Below are 20,771 nucleotides of genomic sequence, written 5' to 3'. Positions count from 1 at the left end.
AGTTTGTGGGCAGTTTCTGTGCCCACGTTTATTTGTATTTATGATCTCATTTTCGTGCCAAGAAAGAGAACTAGCTAAAGTATATGAATGATGGATGTGCTACAGGTGAAGATCAAATAACATGCTCTATGAACAAAGGTTTTCATTAAGTTAAAGAAAAGTGGTGAGTATTTGAAAACTAAAAGTGTCCTGCACCCAAACAATTCCTTCGCAACTCAGACTTGGACTCCTCTGGCCAGAAACCTTCCCCAACAATTGCAAACTGTATTTTCTTGGCATTTGAAACATTTCCGTTTTCTAGTTTCAGTTCCCACTACTGTCCCCCTGCCCCCTCCCACTCCCCACCACAGAATTATTTCTTTGTATAAATGCCTTCCCTGTCTCACTTCAATGCATTTACTCTCATGAATGCCTCTGCTGAGATGCGTTTCATCTTCCTAGATATGGCCATCCTTCTATGTTCAAGTGCCCGAAATACGGGTTCCTCATCTGAACCTTCACAGATTCACACCATACCTCTCTAGTGGAACTTTCCGCATTTTCTTACATAGTTTATTTTTGTTTGGGGCCGTGCTCGGTCTCTGTTGCTGCAGGCGGCTTCCTCTAGTCACTGGTGAGCCGTGGCTAGTCGTGGTTCTGGCACGGGCTCTGGCGCCTGGGCTTCAGCAGTCGCGACACAGGTCTTAGTTGCCCGGGGCTTGTGGAGCCTTCCTGGACCAGGGATGGCACCATCTTCCCTGCACTGGTAGGCAGATTCTTATCCACTGTGCCACCAGGGAAGCCTGGAACTTCTGTATTAACTACACTTGTTTTGTCTTTTTTCCCTCTAACTTAAAACATAAACTGATTCAGTTACAGTAGAGGCCGTACCGTATTTTGTTATTCCAATTACTTGCCTACTGCAGTGTTTTTCAAAGTGAGGGATGTGTTCTTGGGGTCTACACTTCAGAGAATTTTGTATTTTGGTGCCCACTTCCTCAGTGATTTTTAAAGTACTGCAGGCATCACGTGGACCATTTGGAAAATGTACAGAAACCTGCCAGGCGGTTTCTGTGCCCACATTTACTTGTATTTATGATCTCATTTTGGTGCCAAGAAGGGGAACTGGCTAACGTATATAAATGATAGATGTGCCACAGGTGACATGCTCTATGAACAAAGGTTTTTCATCAAGTTAATTAAAGAAAAGTGGGGAGAGGATTGGCTCTTCCCTACAGCAGGAGTCAGTGTGCATGACAAAGTCAAAAGAACCTGTGCGGTTGTAGCCCGGAACCATGTTTATCTGATAAGTGGCTATTTAGTTTGGCAAAATTTGAATTTAAGTGGTTTTCAGTTTTGTTTATATTTAACTTGTATTCATGCTTTCATCAAATATTTATTCTCTGGCTTTTACAATTATGTAAGAGCTTTAGGATACAGATTATGCCTAGATTTGTGTATAAATGTATTCAAGAAATAATACAATAATTTAAATCAGTTCTAGGGGGTCTGCAAGAATGGTTTTCTTTTTTAAAGAAAATACGAAACTAAACTTTTAGCAACACTGGCTTAGATATTCATCACCCTCTATGCTCTTACAGGTTTGATTTAGCAAATAAAGGGCTATTACGATATTGCAAAGCTAAAGGCATAGCCAGTTGTGTAGACACAGGTGGTGCTGGCCCAGCTATGAGGACCCATTGCTTTATTGATCCCTAGCATTTGCTTTCAGCCTGTAGGAACGCCACCTGGATCCTTAAAACAAAACCTTTTGTCTCCTTGACAAATGACTCCCTATTTCCAAAAGAATAATACTAATAAATAAGGTGAGCCCACCAAGAATATATTTAAAAGAGCAGGCAGCTGCTGAGCCCCCACACTTTTCATGCTCACAGTTTGCAGAGAAAATGTTCTTCAAAGGAAGAACCTGGCTTTGGTTATACATCACAACAGGTTTCGTTCTAGGGAGTGAACCTCACGGCCCGGAGCAACACGGAGGGAATAATTGTTTTCAGCTGAACAGCTTTCGGTGCAGCCTTGAGGGAGCAGGAAGTCACTGTCAAGCTCAGGGAGGACACCTTGCTTTCACCTGGAACCAGGAGGTTCAAGATCTCCTCTGGGACTTTCTGGAAAAAGAAAAGTGGTGGGTTGGGGGAAATTTATTGTTGCCGAAAAAACACCAAGAAAAAAACCACCCAGGTGAGGCTCTGAGGTTTAGTGTTCATGAAGAAAACTTCCTTACTTTTCCTCTGAGATGAGAGAAGGAAAGAAATGTGACTTCTCCTTTTGTATACAGAGAAATCAGTCACTTTGTTACCATTGTTCTGAAATGTCTCTACTTTTGTGCTCTAGCCTTTCATTTTTCTGTGTCATAAAATGATGAGATTTTTTTTTTGTCTCAGAGCCTATCAAAAGTTAATTTACCTGCTATTTGACTAAAAGTATTGTACAAGATTCTGAAATGGTTACTTTTTTTCCTCATAAATATCTCTTTATCATTCTCAGCCCCATGCTTCCTGACACAGAAGCTTGGAGAGAAATTATTTGCCAGTTGACTTTCTTACACAGATATTTTCAAACTTAGGCACAATAATCTTAGGGTCTTAGAGAAAAGTTCAAGGCATTATTACATCATTGGGACTTTCCTGGTGGCTGAGATGGTAAGGAATCTGCCTGCAATGCAGGAGACCAGGTTCTATCCTTGGGTCACAAAGATCCCCTGGAGAAAGGAATGGCAACCCACTCCAGTATTCTTGCCTGGAGAATCCCATGGACAGATGAGCCTGGTGGGCTACAGTCCTTGGGGTTGCAAGGAGTCAGACACCTTTGTTGATGTCTAGATAAATTAATATGAAGCCTTGTGATAACGCATCAGATGAAAAAATAAACAGTCTATAATTTGTGTGTGTCAGGGGGTAATCCTAAATTTCCAGCTACTGGAAGCTAGCAAAATTTGGTGTTCATTTTTTTTTTTTTTTTAACTGTTCAACTTTTGAGTATGAGGCTCATCTGGGTCTGGTCTCCCTGCAGATGTCACAGCCCGCCCAGCCACCAAGCCCACCAGATGCGTCTACCTGACCAGAAGTCACAATCAGACCTCATCCAAAGAGGGCTCTTGCTCAGCGAAGCATTACTTCATTTGCCAAGCTGGTAAGCGATGAAGTTACATGCTGCCAAAGACCTAATTCTTAAGAAACTGACTCTTAATAAGGAGAGCATGTGAGAGTATCAGAGTCTGTGAGTGGACCATAACGACTTCCTCCTGCAGCCCCTCTGGTCGTTGGGCAGGGTTGTGTCTTGATGGTCCCTTCATTTCTTGACCTGGATAGAATGTGTACCCCCCAGTCCTTTCAGCACCTGGCCTTTACTGGGAAGAACAAGAAGCAAAAGAGGAACATAGAAAGAATATGGTGGATTAGAGGGGAGCTTGTTATCAATTCGAGGTTTGCTTCTTCAGAGGTAGGAGGTGAGAATTAAAGGGTAGTTGGGTTTAGTTTGGTTTGGTTTTCACATTAAGCCATGTTCTTCGTGGTAATAGTCACATAAAGCACTTATACTGTAGCTCGGTGAATTCTCAGAGGCCTTATGATGTCTCAGACTGTCTAGGTAAAAGTTCTGTTCTACTTTTTTTTTTTAAATCACAAATACATTCTTATTAAAATGTACAGCAGCTATGGATGCTTCATATAAACAGAAGACATTGCAATATTTTTCTATTACAAGGGGAAAAAAAGATCACCTTTCTCAAATACTGGCTATTGAAAGGACCCAGTATTTCAAGTTTACATATTTCTAGCAGCAAACCTCTCCTTCTTCACCCTGTCAAGCTCTTTGTGATATTTTTGTCTCTTTACCATGGTGGCATGCTGCTGTTAATGAAGCCAAGGTCGTGAGCCGAGTCTCTGCAGAAGTCAGGTGCTCACATGTTTCATTCTCACAAACTGCGTCTCTAGTACTGGCAGTCATCTTACAATTGTGAACTGTTTTTATCATCACAAGAGTGTATTTCACCCAACCCATCTCCAGGATTGGAAAAGCAGCCCCCTAACAGAGTCTAAACGATGGTGATTATTCATCCACTTTTCACTCTCCCAAGAGAGCTTTCAGACATTCTCAGCTACTCTTGGTTTTGGTGTGAAAATGCGTTTCCTAATATTATTTTTCTTGTACTTGCAAGAGACTTCTGCTGTAGAACATAGAATGTTTCTGCAGAAGGAAATCTTGGACAAAAAGAATTCCATTTATCCAAGCCAGTTCTGCAAATTCTATGTGCCGATAACTAGAGGAAGTGTGTCACCACAGTGGAAAGACTGCACTCAAGAGCCAGGCTTCCTGGGTTCGCATCTTGTTTCTCCCACCCTGGACAACTGACTCATCCTCCATGCAGCCCAGTTTCCTTCCAAGGATTGTTATGAGGATGAAGATAACACAAACTACATAGAATATTAGCATAATGCCTGGTATTGGCTGCCAGATTAATAGAGACACACAGACATTATGTGAGGCCCGAGAAAGTAAGTACTTTCGCCTTTAGAGCCAACCAGTTTATAAAAAGTAAGAGAACTGAAGAACATGTGAAATGGTACCATGGGAATGTACTCATCAAAATCCAGAATTGGGAGGCTACAGGATAAACAACTCAGGTTTTACAACAAAGACATGACAAGACTGAGGCAGAGAATGAGGAGGAAGTGGGAGAGGGCCGCTTAGGAGAGTGGAAGTGAGAATAGACCAGGGAAATACTGTGATTACCAGGCAGTACCCTCAAAGGCAGACCCCTCATGGTTCACGATCTTGAATTTAAGCTGAGATGCAGTCAACAAGGTTATGTGATTTCTCCAGCTGTGGTCAGTAGCATGATAAGAAATAGCAAATATACAAAAGGGGGCATGTTCAAGAATGCTGTTGCCCACCTTCTGAACTTCTGTCTCTAACAGTAAGAATTATTGAATACAAGGGAAAATCCTTTGGTTAGAATGCAGCTTCTTAAAAATGAACTTAATTCTCTGTTCTCACTGTTGATCAAGTTGGTGCATTTTGAACTGTTGAATAGTATAAGGGGATGCGACTGTTGTTCTTCAGTTGCTACTGCTGCTGCTAAGTCACTTCAGTTGTGTCCGACTCTGTGCGACCCCATAGACGGCAGCCCACCAGGCTCTGCCGTCCCTGGGATTCTCCAGGCAAGAACACTGCAGTGGGTCGCCATTTCCTTCTCCAATGCATGAAAGTGAAAAGTGAAAGTGAAGTCACTCAGTCGTGTCCGACTCTGTGCAACCCCAGTTGCTAAGTCATGTCCAACCCTTGCAACCCCTTGAACTGCAGTACGCCAGGCTCCTTTGTCCTTCACCATCTCCCTGAGTTTGCTCAAATTCACGTCCATTGAGATGTACTGTGTTCCAGAGCAAAAGACTTACTACAGAATTTCTACCTTGTTCTTTGGAAAAACAGCAGGATAGTTATCTTTAATTTGTCTTTTCTTGATGATCACGTACTTGCATGTAGTGATTATTTTATAGACTTCCAGCTAGAGTTTTATCCAAAATGTTAACTTCTGTATTGGCCTCCAAATAGATGCCTTTTCAGACCAAGATGCCAATTATGAAAGAAATGGAAACAATTCTCATTCACATGGGAAGCCCAAGAGGACAAAAAAAGAAGTCCTAAGACCGAGAAGCAAAGTGACCTCAGGTAATGTGACATCAGTTGCTGCCTTAATGGATGCACAAGACTGAATTAATGCTGAAATGTGTCGTCATAGCAAGGTACTCAGTAAATATCCTTTACATTCTATTTTGTCTGATCTTAGTATTGCAGACTTTGCTTTCATTTTATGTAGATCTGTTTTCTTGGTATTTTTTTTGGCCATCCTCTTTTCACATATGCCCAAATAAAAGGCGAGTTGTTTTTTTTCCCCCCAACAATGTTTTCCATCAAAAAAAGTCTTCTTAAAATCCTTGTAAAGTCTTTCAAATCACAGTATGCTCAATTTTTTATTTTTGAAAAATAATATTTCTTTCAGTGACCTCAGTCAGTATCAGTGTGGGCTGATTACAGAGATCGCCTGACAGAATGGGTAAAAAGAGAAATTTAAAGTGGACCGAGTAATATTCTTAAGGGTAGGAGCTCACAGCTTCAAGGGTTAGGTGTCCTTGTCAACTAGCCCCTTAAGTTTCCTTTTAAAAAGCAATTTAGAAAGTGTTCTTTAAAAAACAAGAAAGAGAGTATTCCTGTAGAGACATTTTCTCATCTAGGGAGAATATATTTCTAAAGAACAAATGTAAAAATGAACTTTTCTGAATGCTTTGTAGGTGCTTGTGAGTTAAGGGAAAACGTAATGATATAATTCAGTTCAGTCTCTCAGTCGTGTCCGACTCTTTGCGACCCCATGAATCGCAGCACGCCAGGCCTCCCTGTCCATCAAGTAAAGATGAGATATTTTGGAAAACTTAATTCTGAAATTTCTTCTGGTTCTAATTAAAGCAGTGATGTTGAAGATGCATTTGAGAAGTTTGGATAAAGCTATGTCTTGAAATTTGAGTTTCAGAGGAGCAAAGTCTCTAAATTTATATACTACTTTGTATAAAGTGATTTTAACTATTCCTTTGTAAAACTAAATTATTAATTAAGTGTACATTTGATGTTTCACAATACCCTTCAAGTTTATATCATCAAATTTGCTCAAAAATAACTTTTTAAAAAATGTCCTCATTGAGAAAAGAGATTGTCTTGTGTTTTTTCAATATGTGGGCCTTTAAAAAATTTTGTGTCACTTTACTAAGTTTCACGTAAATGCATCTAATTACTCTGAGAATATTTTTATAGTGCAGTTACCATCTTTGGTCCCCATTATTTTTGGCTGCCCTGGGGCTTTGTTGCTGCACAGGCTCTTCTCTAGCTGCAGCGGGGGGGGGGGGCTACTCTTAGTTGCAGTGCTTAGGCTTCTCGCTGCAGTGGTTTCCCCTGTTACGGAGCACAGGCTCTAGGGTGCACAGCTTCTGTGGTACGTGGGCTCAGGAGTTGTGGCGTAGGGCCTTAGCTGCCTCATACCCGCGTCCTCCACCCCAAACCAGGGATCGAACTGGTGTCTCCTGCATTGGCAGGTGGATTCTTTCCCACTGAGCCGCCAGGGAAGCCCTGGCTTTCTTTAACAGGTGTCATTCTTGCCTTGCTCTGTGCTTTCTTGTTCTAATGCTTCCTTGTTACTTTTGCCTTTATTGAAATCTTGTTTTTCAATAGTTTTTAATTCCTTATCTTGAAGAAGTTGTGTCTACATTCCTATGCCTATGCTTTTCTAATTGTCAGACTCAGGAATGACACAGTCTCTTTGAACTCTCATCTGGTTAAAGGAACATAGTACAGGTTAATTTCCACCCCCTACCCTCATTCCCTAGACCTTGTTAGTATAACTGGGTTTTATTCAGTTATAGTTATAGTAAATAATTATATTATACAGTGTGAACTTTAAAAGGAGAACAACATGAAAGTTGTGAGTTTAGTTTTTCTTTGAGGCAAAATGAGGACTCTAGCCCAGGAGACAGTATCTCAGTTAGTTTTAAGAAACTGTGTCAAAGAGGTAGGGGGCAAGGTCAGTATATGTGATTTTGGTGAAGGGGAAGAACATGCAATCAAGCACTTTTTTTTTTTTTTTGCAGAAGGTTTCTGCTAGCAACAAGAGTAGTCATCACCAGGAAGGATTTTTTTTTAATATGAGGAGTGTTTTTTTTTAATATGGAGTGTTTTTTTAATATGAGGAGATATAAGAATTGGGCTCATAAAATCAGTTTGCAAAAATATGTAAGTGTCTGAAGACCTGCCAGTTTTTCCCAGAGCACAGAGTGCCTCATTTCTGCTCTCCATCCTGAACTCCTTTCACTGGGTGTTGAAAATCAGCAGCTGCAGCTGCACATGATTTAATCCTTATAGATGGCATTTGCCAGTTTGTAATTGACAAGAACTTCTCTTAAGAATAGTTTTTTCTTGCTTTTATCACAGCCAGGTATCCAACAATCCTTTAGAACTTATTTCTATTTTAACTGGTTTTGTATTTGTCACCAACCACTTGGTACCATGACTTCACACTTCTAGTTATTAATTTCATCTCACCTCTATTCCAGTTATTTTTTCACAAAAGATCTATTGGTGGAGGTATCTTGAAAACTTGTAAATAATCAAAAGGAGTCTTTCTTGTCCCTTCCCAGTGTTGTTGTTCAGTTGCTTAGTCGTGTCCAGTTGTTTGTGACCCCATGGGCTGCAGCTCGCCAGGAGGCTTCCCTGTCCTTCACCATCTCCTGGAGCTTACTCAAACTCATGTCCATCGAGTCAGTGATGCCATCCAACCATCTCGTCCTCTGTTGTCCCCTCTTCTCCTGCCTTCAGTCTCTTCCAGTGTCAGGGACTTTTCTAATGAGTCAGCTCTTCACATCAGATGGCCAAAGTATTGGAGCTTCAGTTTCAGCATCAGTCCTTCCAGTGAATGTTCAGGACTGATTTCCTTTAGGGTTGACTGGTTGGATCTCCTTGCAGTTCAAGGGACTCTCAGGAGTCTTTTCCAGAACCACAGTCCAAAAGCATCAATTCTTTGACACTCAGCCTTCTTTATGGTCCAACTCTTACATCCATACCTGACTACTGGAGCTTTGACTACAAGGACCTTTGTCAACAGAGTAATGTCTCTGCTTTTTAAGATGTTTTCTAGGTTTGTCGTAGCATTTCTTCCAATGAGCAAGCGTCTTTTAATTTCATGGCTGCAGTCACCATCTGCAGTGATTTTGGAGTCCCAAAAAATAAAGTCTCTCACTGTTTCCATTGTTTCCCCATCTGTTTGCCATGATGTTATAGGACCAGATGCCATGATCCTTAGGTTTTTGAATGTTGAGTTTTAAGCCAGATTTTTCACTCTCTTCTTTCACCTTCATCAAGAGGCTCTTTAGTTCCTCTTTGCTTTCTGCCATAAGGGTGGTTTCATCTGCATATCTGAGGTTATTGATCTTTCTCCCAGCAATCTTGATTCCAGCTTGTGCTTCATCCAGCCTGGCATTTCTCATGATGTACTCTGCCTATAAGTTAAATTAGCAGGGTGACCATATACAGCCTTGGTGTACTCCTTTCCCAATTTTGAACCAGTCTATTATTTCATGTCTGGTTCTAACTGTTGCTTCTTGACCTGCATACAGATTTCTCAGGAGGCAGGTAAGGTGGTGTGATAGTCCCATCTCTTTAAATTTTCTACAATTTATTGTGATCCACACAGTCAAAGGCTTTAGCATAGTCAAAGCAGAAGTAGATGTTTTTCTGGAATCCTGTTGCTTTTTCTATAATCCAGCAGATGTTGGCAATTTGATCTCTGGTTCCTTTGCCTTTTCTAAATTCAGCTTGAACATCTGGGAGTTCTCGCTACATGTACTATTGAAGCCTGGCTTGGAGAATTTTGAGCATTACTTTACTAGCATGTGATATAAGTGCAATTGTGTGTTAGTTTGAACATTCTTTGGGATTGCCTTTCTTTGGGATTGGAATGAAAACTGACCTTTTCCAGTCCTGTGGCCACTGCTGAGTTTTCCAAATTTGCTGGCATATTGAGTGCAGCACTTTCATAGCATCAACTTTCAGGATTTGAAATAGCTCAACTGGGATTCCATCACCTCCACTAGCTTTTTTCATAGTGCTGGTTTCTAAGGTACACTTGACTTTGCACTCCAAGATGTCTGGCTCTAGGTGAGTGATCACAGCATTGTGGTTATCTGGGTCATGAAGGTCTTTTTTGTATAGTTCTTCTGTGTATTCTTGCCACCTCTTCTTAATATCATCTGCTTCTGTTAGGTCCATACCGTTTATGTCCTTTATTGTGCCCATTTTGCATGAAATGTTCCCTTGTATCTCTAATTTTCTTGAAGAGATCTCTAGTCTTTCCCATTCTATTGTTTTCCTCTCTTTCTTTGGATTGTTCACTTAGGAAGCATTTCTTATCTCTCCTTGCTGTTCTTTGGAACTCTGCATTCAGATGGGTATATCTTTCCCAATGTTAAAGGAAGATTTTCCCCAGACAATTTACTGATCTAATAGACTGTTATTCAGTGACTCATGACAACATTCACTCTAGCAGATAGGAGCTCTGAAGAGCTTTACAAGGGGAGAGATTTTTATAGATAGAAATGAGCAGGAGCAAGGGCATTATAGTGGGCATTTGCTGGTTGGTTAAAACAGGGTTGCTTCCCTTATGTGGAGCAAGGGGAAGTCTTGGAGCTCTGTTATATAAGTTGTGCTGGGCAGGCGGGTGCTGACTAGTTGACCATGGCCTTCCTTCCCTGGGAGAGCCATTTGCTAATGTGGGGCTTAGCATGAGTGACTCCATCTTGGGCCTGATCTGGTTACTTTAATATCAATGAGCCATATGTTAGCAGAGTGTACAGTTAAAACATAGGATCAATTGCTATAACAGAGGCCAAAATGATAGCTTAAGTAAAACAGATGTTCAGTAACAGTCTGAGGAAGAACTTTATGGCTGAAAGAATAGATCCTTGGTTGACAGGACCCAAGTGCTTCCTTGTTCTGCCATCAACTTGTAGCATCTATCTCATGTCTATAAAAGCTGTTTCTTCTTCCAGAATTCTGTGTTCACATTCTAGCAAACGGGAAGGAGAGACAAGAAAGTTGAGGGATGGGAGACAGGAGGCTGATCTCTTTCTTTTTTTTTCCTTAAGGGAATAGCCTGGAAATTGCATCTGTTACTTCTCATATCCCATTGGCCAGAACCTGAACTCATGTCTGTACCATAGAGCAGGGAGGACTGGGAAATGTAGTCCTTAGCTGGGCTATCAGGTTCCCATTAAAGAAAGGGAAGACAGAATAGCCAACACACTCGGCAGTGAATGTGATACAATTCTTTCCTTACAGTCTTCTCCTCAAAACTCTGTAGACATCATTCTCTTGTTTTTTGGCATTTAATGCTATAGTGGAAAAGACTAAGGCTAAGGCTAGCTACCCACCCCACCTTTTTTCCTGGTAGCCTTTTTTTACCCTACCAGATTGCTTGTAGAATTTTTTTAAATCCTGTACTACAGAAATTTTCTTAGCATGCATTTAGATTGCTTTTCACTGATTTTTGCCTAGAATGTGATGTTGCATATATACATCTTTCTCAGTTCAAGAAAATTTTATTCTGTTCTACCCATTTATCCCTCTCTTTCATTTGTGTTGGTTTAGGCCCTGAGAAATGCCAGTTATCTGTGTGCTCTCCAGCTGGTTTCTACCCTCCATATCTTTCCTGTCATTCTTCTAAGTGAAAAGATGGTTTCCTATTTATCACTCTTTCTGTTGCATTCGGAGAAGGTAATGGCAACCCACTCCAGTACTCTTGCCTGGAAAATCCCATGGACGGAGGAGCTTGGTAGGCTGCAGTCCATGGGGTCGTGAAGAGTCAGACACGACTGAGCGACTTCACTTCCACTTTTCACTTTCATGCATTGGAGAAGGAAATGGCAGCCCACTCCAGTGTTCTTGCCTGGAGAATCCCAGGGACGGGGGAGCCGGGTGGGCTGCCGTCTATGGGGTCGCACAGAGTCGGACACGACTGAAGCGACTTAGCAGCAGCAGCAGCAGCAGCAGCAGCAGCTGTTGCATTCTGAAAGAACTCCTTACACTTATCCTGTGTACCACTCATTTGCCTTTTCTACCTTAGTTCTGCTCTGTGTTACCTCCAATGTGGATCTTAATTTTTCTGTAGCATTTCTGGTGTTCTTGAAGTCCTCTAATATAATTTATTTCTCTTTTAATCTCATTCTTATGCATATTACCTTCAATTGGTTTATCTTTAAGACTTTCTGTTTGGTGGCGTGGCCCCAAAAAAATGACTTTGTTTCGATCAAGGATGTTAAACAGCCTCCTGAAATATTTTTCTGGATTGTGCTGTTGATTTTTAGGTCTGTCGTTTCCTCCGAGTCCTTTGGAGTCAGTTTCCGGGTTCTAAAGTGCTATTCATAGGCTCCCTTTTATTCTTTGTTTTTTTTTCCCCCTTAAGGCAAGATCTGTCAAAAGACATTTGTCTAAGACTAAGAATTGGATCACTCTTAAGTTTAGCAGCCTGTTGGTTTTATTTCGTGGTCATAACCCCTTCTCAGATCAGCAGTTGATGTTCTACGTCAGTTTCCTGTTCCCAGCAAGCTGTCAGCCTAATGGCCCTACTCTGAGGTGATGTTTTTCTCAACTCTGCATATACTGTTTAACTTTCACATCACGGGATATTATTAAATCCATTCTCCAGATGAGAAAGCTAAGTGGTTAAGTCATTAAGGCTTCATCATAAGTCTCAGTAAAAGGCAAACCAACTCTGGACCCCAGGTCTTTGACTCAGAATTCAGTTTCTTCAGTCTTTCTTACTTCTGTTCATCTTGATAGAAAAACAGGGCAGCTGATCCGAAGAGCATCTCAGAAACGTGTCCTGCCCCAGCAGTGGTAGCTGTAGTGATTTTGCTGCTAAACGCACATATCAGCCTTATGAACATCAAAGGGAGTGCTCTAAGAAAAGAAAAGAGGGCATAGTGGACTTGCTGTGGTCAGGTCAGTGTGCATGGGTCTAGACACTCATGCTTTGAAAGAAATCAACTTAAGTTCATAGCAAATAAGCCTGGTAATATCCAGATACTGCCTTCAAATAACAGTTTTCTTTCTGGAAAAATGTGGAAAGAGAATAAAAACAATAACAGTGATCTGGTAAAATGCTGTAAATGATCATTTCCTAAAGTCTGTCAGAGATATGCTCTGATTTATTGAATAAGAGCTCTTTTTTGGTAAAATTATGAGGCCGCTATTTCTGCAGTAATATTTATATTCTGGCAACTTTATGATTTATCTGATATTTTCATACAGAGGATCTGGGTCTTGGAAGAGTGAGCGAAGAGATGCGACGTTAGTAATGTTAGTAATCTGGCTTTCTACAGATGGAGCAACAGTGGGGAATGAGCACTGTGGCTTCCTACATAAAACAATTTGCATTGTTTTCAGAAACAAATAATCTTCAAGCAAAACAGAAATAGTTCTATCCTAAGCCTTTCTCTTGAACATAATCAACTGTCTTTTTCCTATAGGAGACACTCATCTTTCAACAGCATGTCACCAGCCTGCTCAGGCTAACGTGGTAAGTACTTCACCACAGTGCACATCTTGAAATATGGCTCCCTTCGTCGTTCTTGGTGGGTTCTGCCAGAACTCTCCTCTGTCTCCTAGAGGGCTCTGGGTATAGTTTTCGAAGAAGGAAAGGAAAGTACTTAAGTGCAGCAAAGAATCAGGTCTGGTGGATGCTTTATTAAAGAAAAATTTAAAGCCTCTTTGGCCATGATGTTAGTATAATTATTTGTTGGTCGGTTGTTTATTTATTCCCTACTTCATCCCAGAAAGGATTTGTGGCATCTTATCAAAATATATGCCGTGCAATAACATTTAAAAAAAAATTTTTAAGGAAAACATAAAGAAATTTGAGTGAAGGGAAAACAGTGATAGGAACTCTGCATAATCTATGAAATTTCACCTTCAAGGGACAGCTGTGGCAGTCCAGTAGTTAGGGCTCCGTGCTTCCACTCCAGGGAGCTCAGATTTGAACCCTGGTTGGGGAACTAGGATCCCACAAGCTGTGCAGCAAAGCACACCCCCCCCTACAAAAATTTACCTTCAAGAAATTTCTGAGCCTTCTTGCCGCTGTGTCCTGTATATTTATATTGTCTAAATATAGATGCATATTTACTTGATCTAGTATTAACTACAAAATATGTGTTTCCAGCAGTGTGAAAGAAGGAAAATAGAGATGAAATAAATACCCTTTAAAGCAGCATCTCCCAAGTGATGTTCTGTAAAATAACAAGCAACATTGCTTAAAAGAAGGAAAACAAGCAAAGGTTTATGCCTGTAGGACTTCTCTGAGCTTTTCAGGTGCCCAGGCCTCACTATCTGCACTGCGATCACACCCCAGCCCACGCCACCGTCATCTCCCATCTAAGCTGTGCATCCGCCACCTCTTGGCCCCTTCTTGCCTGTTCCCAACCCAGCAGTGCGAGGAGTCCTTCAGAGCAGAATCGGATCACACCCCTGCTCCTCGAAGCCCCTAGCATCTTCCCCGCTCAGACTGAGTAAACTCACCCTGTTGTCAATTGCCTGACACCAGTGCTGTCCTCACCCCAACCCCCAGGGTCTTCCTGATCACCCTGGTCCTCACTTCTGCTCATCTAGCCTCCTCGTTCCTCAAAGCCGGCAAGCTGTGGCCTCAGGGCCTTTGCACCCCTCAGCTGTCCTTCTCCAGTGTATTGGCAGAGCTTTCTCTCCCCGCTCATTCAACTGTCAGCAAGAACACCCTCTCCTGACAGCCGAGCACCCTTCCTCTTCATCTGCTTACTTTTTTTTTGTTTTTTTTTTTTAACTTGATTCAGTACACGAATCATGTGTATCTGTCACCACCATGAAAATGGAGGCTCCATGAGGCAAGAACTTGGCTCATTTTGTTCACTGCTGTGTCCTTGGTTCCCCAGAACATTACTTAGCACATAGTAGATGCTTAATTATAATTTAGTGAATGAGTGACAGTAAGCACAGTAATATAAATTGTGGCTCTTAAAGAGGATAATATGGTATGCCACTTTCTCAAGACTCTGCACAGGATCTTTTTGAGAGAAATGCCTGTTAATATCATACAGGACTTGGGGATTCTAGAGCAATTTTAGAAGCACTTGCCTTCAGTTCAGTTCAGTCGCTCAGTCATGTCCGACTCTTTGCGACCCCATGAATTGCAGCACGCCAGGCCTCCCTGTCCATCACCATCTCCCGGAGTTCACTCAGACTCACGTCCATCGAGTCAGTGATTTCATCAAGTCAGTGATGCCATCCAGCCACCTCATCCTCGGTCGTCCCCTTTTCCTCCTGCCCCCAGTCCCTCCCAGCATCAGAGTCTTTTCCAATGAGTCAACTCTTCAAATGATGGCCAAAGTACTGGAGCTTCAGCTTTAGCATCATTCCTTCCAAAGAAATCCCAGGGCTGATCTCCTTCAGAATGGACTGGTTGGATCTCCTTGCAGTCCAAGGGACTCTCAAGAGTCTTCTCCAACACCACAGTTCAAAAGCATCAATTCTTCGGCGCTCAGCCTTCTTCACAGTCCAACTCTCACATCCATACATGACCACAGGAAAAACCATAGCCTTGACTAGACGGACCTTAGTTGGCAAAGTAACATCTCTGCTTTTGAATATACTATATAGGTTGGTTATAACTTTTCTTCCAAGGAGTAAGCGTCTTTTAATTTCATGGCTGCAGTCACCATCTGCAGTGATTTTGGAGCTCCCCCCCAAAAAATGTCTGACACTGTTTCCCCATCTATTTCCCATGGAGTGATGGGACCAGATGCCATGATCTTCGTTTTCTGAATGTTGAGCTTTAGGCCAACTTTTTCACTCTCCTCTTTCACTTTCATCAAGAGGCTTGTTAGCTCCTCTTCACTTTCTGCCATAAGGGTGGTGTCATCTGCAGATCTGAGGTTATTGATATTCATCATTTAGGAATATCATATTCAGCCTTCTCCTTTGTGGATTTTTATCTTCTAGTCCAAGACCCTGTGCCATCATCTCAGCCCATTTCCTTCAGTGCCGCCTGAAGTCACACTACAGGGGTTGTCAGTCACGCCTGCACCTGCCAGCCAGCCTCTCCCTCTGACACCAGAGCTCCCCGGGCCTGGATCTGTAACACGTGCTGGAAAAGCTCTGGTAGAAATAACTTTAAGCCCCAAAGAGGACTCACATGCAAGTGTCTTCACCAGTCATCCACAAGTATCCTTACAGAACTCATCTGATCAGGTAAGTGTGGAAAATTGAAGTCACAGCCAGTTACCCTTGTGACCCTGAAAGAGCCCCTTTTTACCCTTTCCTTCTGTATGGTGATGTTTCAAGAATATGCTGCTAGGAAGGAGCTGTTTTCACCCTTCACCCCTGAGCAGAACATAGGAATGCCTGACAATGATGGGGTTCAGGGCAGGCTGCCCCAAAATGTGCCACTGTGGCAACCTGGATTATTTCAAGCTGAAGACAGTTAAGGCCCAACAGACTCAAGAGCAACTTTTTACCTCCCACTTCACTGCCTGGAAGAAATTAGATTAGGAGCTCGAACCAGGAAAAGAGCTATTAATGTTACCACGATAAATTTTCTTACATTAGAAACACTTCTCTGCATGGTGTGACAAGACCTTTCCTCTTCCCACCTTTCTGTGAATGTCTTCCTCCACTCCAAAGTCCCCAGACCCCTGGCCCCTTCTTAGCTCAGGATGGGATCTAAACCTCAATGGCCTGTCTGTGAAACTCTCATCTTTGGGACTCCCATACATACGTAATTATATTTGTTTCTCTCCTGTTAATAGGTTTTATGTTGGCTTAATTATTAGCCCAGCTGAAGAAACTGGAAGGGAAGAAGGGAAAAGGGTTCCTCTCCTAACAGACAAGCCTGTATCCCAATTCAGAGTTAAGCAACTCTATGGAAATATTCCCCAGTGGGTTTTATACCCACTTCAGGATTTAATGTCTTATTATTTAATGATATTCTATTTAGTGCATCAGGCAAGGAGGAAGCCTTATTCACCTGCCCCACTGTTTCAGGAGCAGCAAACCCTTCTGACAGCTCCTCCTACTCAACATCTCAATTCTTTTTTTATCTTTCTTCCCCCTTTGCCCCAAACCTTAAGATAAAGCAAAGCCATCATGACAGTTTTGACTGAAGGAAATTATCCTGCTTCTACCCATTTTTTTTAAACACAAGCTCTACTTACATGCAAACATTTCCCTGCTGAAGAGGAATCCTGTTTGCCCTGAACCTGCACTCAGTGTTAAAGGAAGCTACATGTTCACTATTGTCTCTGCTGGTATTGTATTCCCCTGGGGAGAAACTAACCTACAGTCATTTCAACAGACATGTTTTCTTTAAACAAAGGGAAATCTGAAGTGTAGACTCCCCAGGAGTCTACAAATAAATGACTGTAAATATTAAGAGAATTTAGTAGCGTTGCTGAATACCAGGTTACTGTACCAAAGCTAATTGTACTCTTACAGATCAGTAACATTGTTAGCAGTTTAGATAAAGAAAAAAGATAGAATGGCCAAGTATGTAGGAGTGCAGATAACAAAGTGAAAGTCGCTCAGTTGTGTCTGACTCTTTGCAACTCCATGAACTGTAGCCCACCAGGCTCCTCTGTCCATGGAATTCTCCAGGCAAGAGTACTGGAGTGGGTTGCCGTTTCCTACTCCAGGGGATCTCCCCGACCCCTGTTCAATCATATGGTCCATGAGTGTAGGACCATAGCTGACTGGAAGTGCTCTAACTCTTGAGTCTGGCAGCACACAGTAGGCATTTAATAAAGATTTGTTGACTGTGATTGAATTAAGCTGTAAGTGGAGTATTCTCTGGTAATTGGACCAAGTCATTGGTATAAACAGAGATTATCTCAGGGCTGGACCTCCAGTTTGAAAGCAATGACCTCTTAAGCTTTGGGGCAGGTCCAGTGCTCTGGGTTTGTTTTCTCAGAGAGGTTTTCTGCCTCCACCTCCTGCCAAGTGGTATTTAAGGTACTGCCTTCTCGAACATGAACTCTTGAATGGAGGGAAATAAACAGGGTGGGAAACCTGAGAGATTAAATATACTTCCAAATAGAGAAGATTGGGTTTGTTTGGGGTTTTTTGGCTGCACCATGCAGTGTGCATCTTAGTTCCCTGACCAGGGGTCAGTTCTGTGCCCCTGCATTAGGAGCGTGGAGTCTTAACCCCTGAATTACCAAGGAATTCCCTGGAAGAGTTAGTTTTATTTCCATGTGACCCTTTCTTTTTAAGATTTATTTTTAATTACAGGATAATTGTTTTACAATATTGTGTTGGTTTCTGCCTAAAATCAACATGTATCAGCCCTCTGTGTGGTCGCAGAGCCCTGGTTTGAGTCATACAGCAAGTTCCCACTGGCTGTCTCTTTTACACATGGTAGTGCGTGCGTGTCCACGCTACTCTCTGCTTTTGCCCCACCCTCCTTCCCCGCCTCCCTGTGTCCACAAGTCTTCTCTGTGTCTTCATCTCTATTCCTGCCCTGTGAATAGGCTCATCAGTACCATCTTTCTAGATTCCATATACATGCGTTAATAGATGGTATTTGTTTTTCTCTTTCTGACTTACTTCACTTTGTATAATAGGCTCTAGGGTCATCCACCTCATTAGCACTGATTCAAATTCATTCCTTTTTATGGCTGAGTAATATTCCATTGTGGTAACTTCCCTGGTAGCTCAGCTGGTAAAGAATCCGCCAGCAAAGATCCCAGTTCAATTCCTGGGTAGGGAAGATCCCTGGAGAAGGAAATGGCAACCCACTCCAGTATTCTTGCCTGGAAAATTCTATGGACAGAGGAGCCTGATGGGCTACAGTCTATGAGGTCCCAAAGAGCCAGACATGATTTGAGTGACTAAGCACAATATTCTGTTGTATATATGTAGCACAGCTGCTTTATCCATTCATCTGTCAGTGAACGTCTAGGTTCCTTCCATGTCCTTGCTCTTGTAAATAGTGCTGCAATGAATATTGGGGTACATGGGTCTTTTCCAGTTATGGTTTTCTCAGGGTATATGTCCACAGGTGAGATTATTAGATCGTATGGTAGTTCTAGTTTTTTTAAGGACTCTCCAGACTGTCTTCCATAGTGGCTGTATCAATTTACATTTCCACCAACAGTGCAAGAGGGTTCCCTTTTCTTCATATCCTCTCCAGCGTTTGCAGATTTTTTGGTGATGGCCATTCTGACCGGTGTGAAGTAATATCTTATTGTAGTTTTGATTTACTTTTCTCTAATAATGAGTGGTGTTGAGCATCTTCTCTTATTTATTAGCCATCTGTATGTCATCTTTGGATAAATGTCTGTTTAGGTCTTTTGCCCACTTTTTGATTGGGTTTGTTTTTCTGGTGTTGAGTTGCATGAGCTGCTGGAATATTTTGGAAATCAATCCTTTGTCAGTTGTTTCATTTGCTATTATTTGCTCCCATTTGGAGGGTTGTCTTTTCACCTTGTTTATAGTTTCCTTTGCTGTACAAGAGCTTTTAAGTTTAATTAGGTCCAACTTGGTTTTTTTTTTTTTTTTTGCATTACTTTAGGAGGTGTGAGCCTCACTTTTGATCATGACATGAGAATTCAGCTTATTCTTAAAAGTCTTATTTCCAGCTTCATTTATCCTTGGATCTGTCATTGTATAACCTGGTTATACATTTTCTCTGCTGTATAAAGAGATGAAAATAAATTCTATCCATTTGCAGAACAGCTTGTGAAAGTATCGGTAGTAACTTGTGGAGAATCTGATTCGTAGAGTTTGTAATAGTATCAAAAGTCAACTCTTGTTAAAACAATGGCTCAAACTCAAAAAGTTAAAACAATGGCTCAAAAAGTGCAGTAATTTTATATAAATAATTTTGAGAAAACTCTTTGTTCTCAATAGGTCATAAATGAGATAACAGGGAACTTTAGCAAAGCAGTTCTTGGTTTGCGAACTCACAACAAACTGCAGAAAGCTTGCGAGATCCTTGAGGGACTGGCAGCCTTTATCCCAGGATTTTCTGAGTCAGCTCAGGTAAGTAGAGGACGGCTTGGCTGGGGCGAGTTATGAAGAGGAAATGAAAAAGAGAAAAAGAATAATAAAATAGAAAATAGATCATCTGGAGATTGTGCCTTGTGCAGAATTTAACATTATAAAAGTATTTTGTAGAGATTCAAATGTTAGCAGGTGTTTGAAATACCTTCAGATTGGAAGACTGTAAATAATCAGTGGTGACATTTTCAGATATGCTGTGTTTATTTTCTTTTGTCTGTTTATCAGGACTGCCTTTTTGATACATCTGTTGGGGGAAATCATGGGAGACAAAAATAGGTCCAATTCTTGAGGTAGATGGAGACGGACACCCTTGAAGCAGGCATCAAAAACCCCGTGATACTTGTATTCATGGCAGCCATCTTTGCCAGTGTACTTCCCCCTGACTAGTCATGCCTCTTTTCTACTTCTTACACATTAGTAAATTAAGGTGGTAGGATTAGTGAGAATTTTAAATTCTTTTTTTCCATTTCCTATATTTTGAAATATTCTGCTATAAGCACATAGGTGCAATCTGGGTTGGTTTATTTAGACTTTTTAATTACATAAATAGTAGTGGTTATTACTCAAAAATCAGAACAAAAACATTAAGTGAGAAATAGAAACCTTCACCATCTTGGTCCTTCTTGCCAATCTCATTCTCTAGATGTTACTCTCTGTAATTTGTTATGCGTAACCCTCAGACTTTTGTTTATACATACACAACTTTGCTATTTTGTGTTAACAAAAACGGGGTTAAATTATTAATATATACATTTTTCTGCTTCTTATTTTTTTACTTAATACTCTGTCATGGATGTCTTTTCATAGCAGCATACAGACATGAACTCACTATTCTTGATGCTCATTTGAATACTTTTCATTTGTTTACCCTTGCAAACAGCATATCTATGAACATCCATATACCTACATCTTTGAGTGCTTATGCAAACATCCCTCTGGGATAGAGAGCGAGAAATAGAATTGATGGACTCTTAAATTTTTAATCAATGACAAAATCGCCCTCCTAAAAGGCACCATTTTACATTCTCACAAGCCATGTCCTCACACTCTCACTTTTGCCAATTTCAAAGGCTTAGAAAAAGAAAGAAAAGCATTTATTGATCACTAAAGAGGTCAGACATCATTTTATATATTTATTGGCCATTTTTATTTGTCCT

General features: G+C 41.3%; 1 protein-coding gene across 1 annotated transcript in view; it reads left to right on the top strand.

Moving 5' to 3' along the window:
- Positions 1 to 1,886: 1,886 nt before the first annotated feature.
- Positions 1,887 to 20,771, top strand: part of PKD1L3 (polycystin 1 like 3, transient receptor potential channel interacting) — a 76,740-nt gene continuing 57,855 nt past the window's right edge. Inside the window, 6 exon segments of the mRNA XM_040253195.1 lie at positions 1,887 to 2,178; positions 3,010 to 3,129; positions 5,551 to 5,667; positions 13,062 to 13,111; positions 15,559 to 15,807; positions 19,462 to 19,593. Of these exon segments, the coding sequence (XP_040109129.1) occupies positions 1,887 to 2,178; positions 3,010 to 3,129; positions 5,551 to 5,667; positions 13,062 to 13,111; positions 15,559 to 15,807; positions 19,462 to 19,593 (960 nt within the window).

This window comes from Oryx dammah, unplaced genomic scaffold (genome assembly GCF_014754425.2).
Source record: "Oryx dammah isolate SB20612 unplaced genomic scaffold, SCBI_Odam_1.1 HiC_scaffold_13, whole genome shotgun sequence".
In the NCBI taxonomy this organism is placed as follows: domain Eukaryota; kingdom Metazoa; phylum Chordata; class Mammalia; order Artiodactyla; family Bovidae; genus Oryx; species Oryx dammah.
The sequence above is the reverse complement of the archived record's forward strand: the minus strand, read 5'-3'. Positions and strand labels throughout refer to the sequence as shown.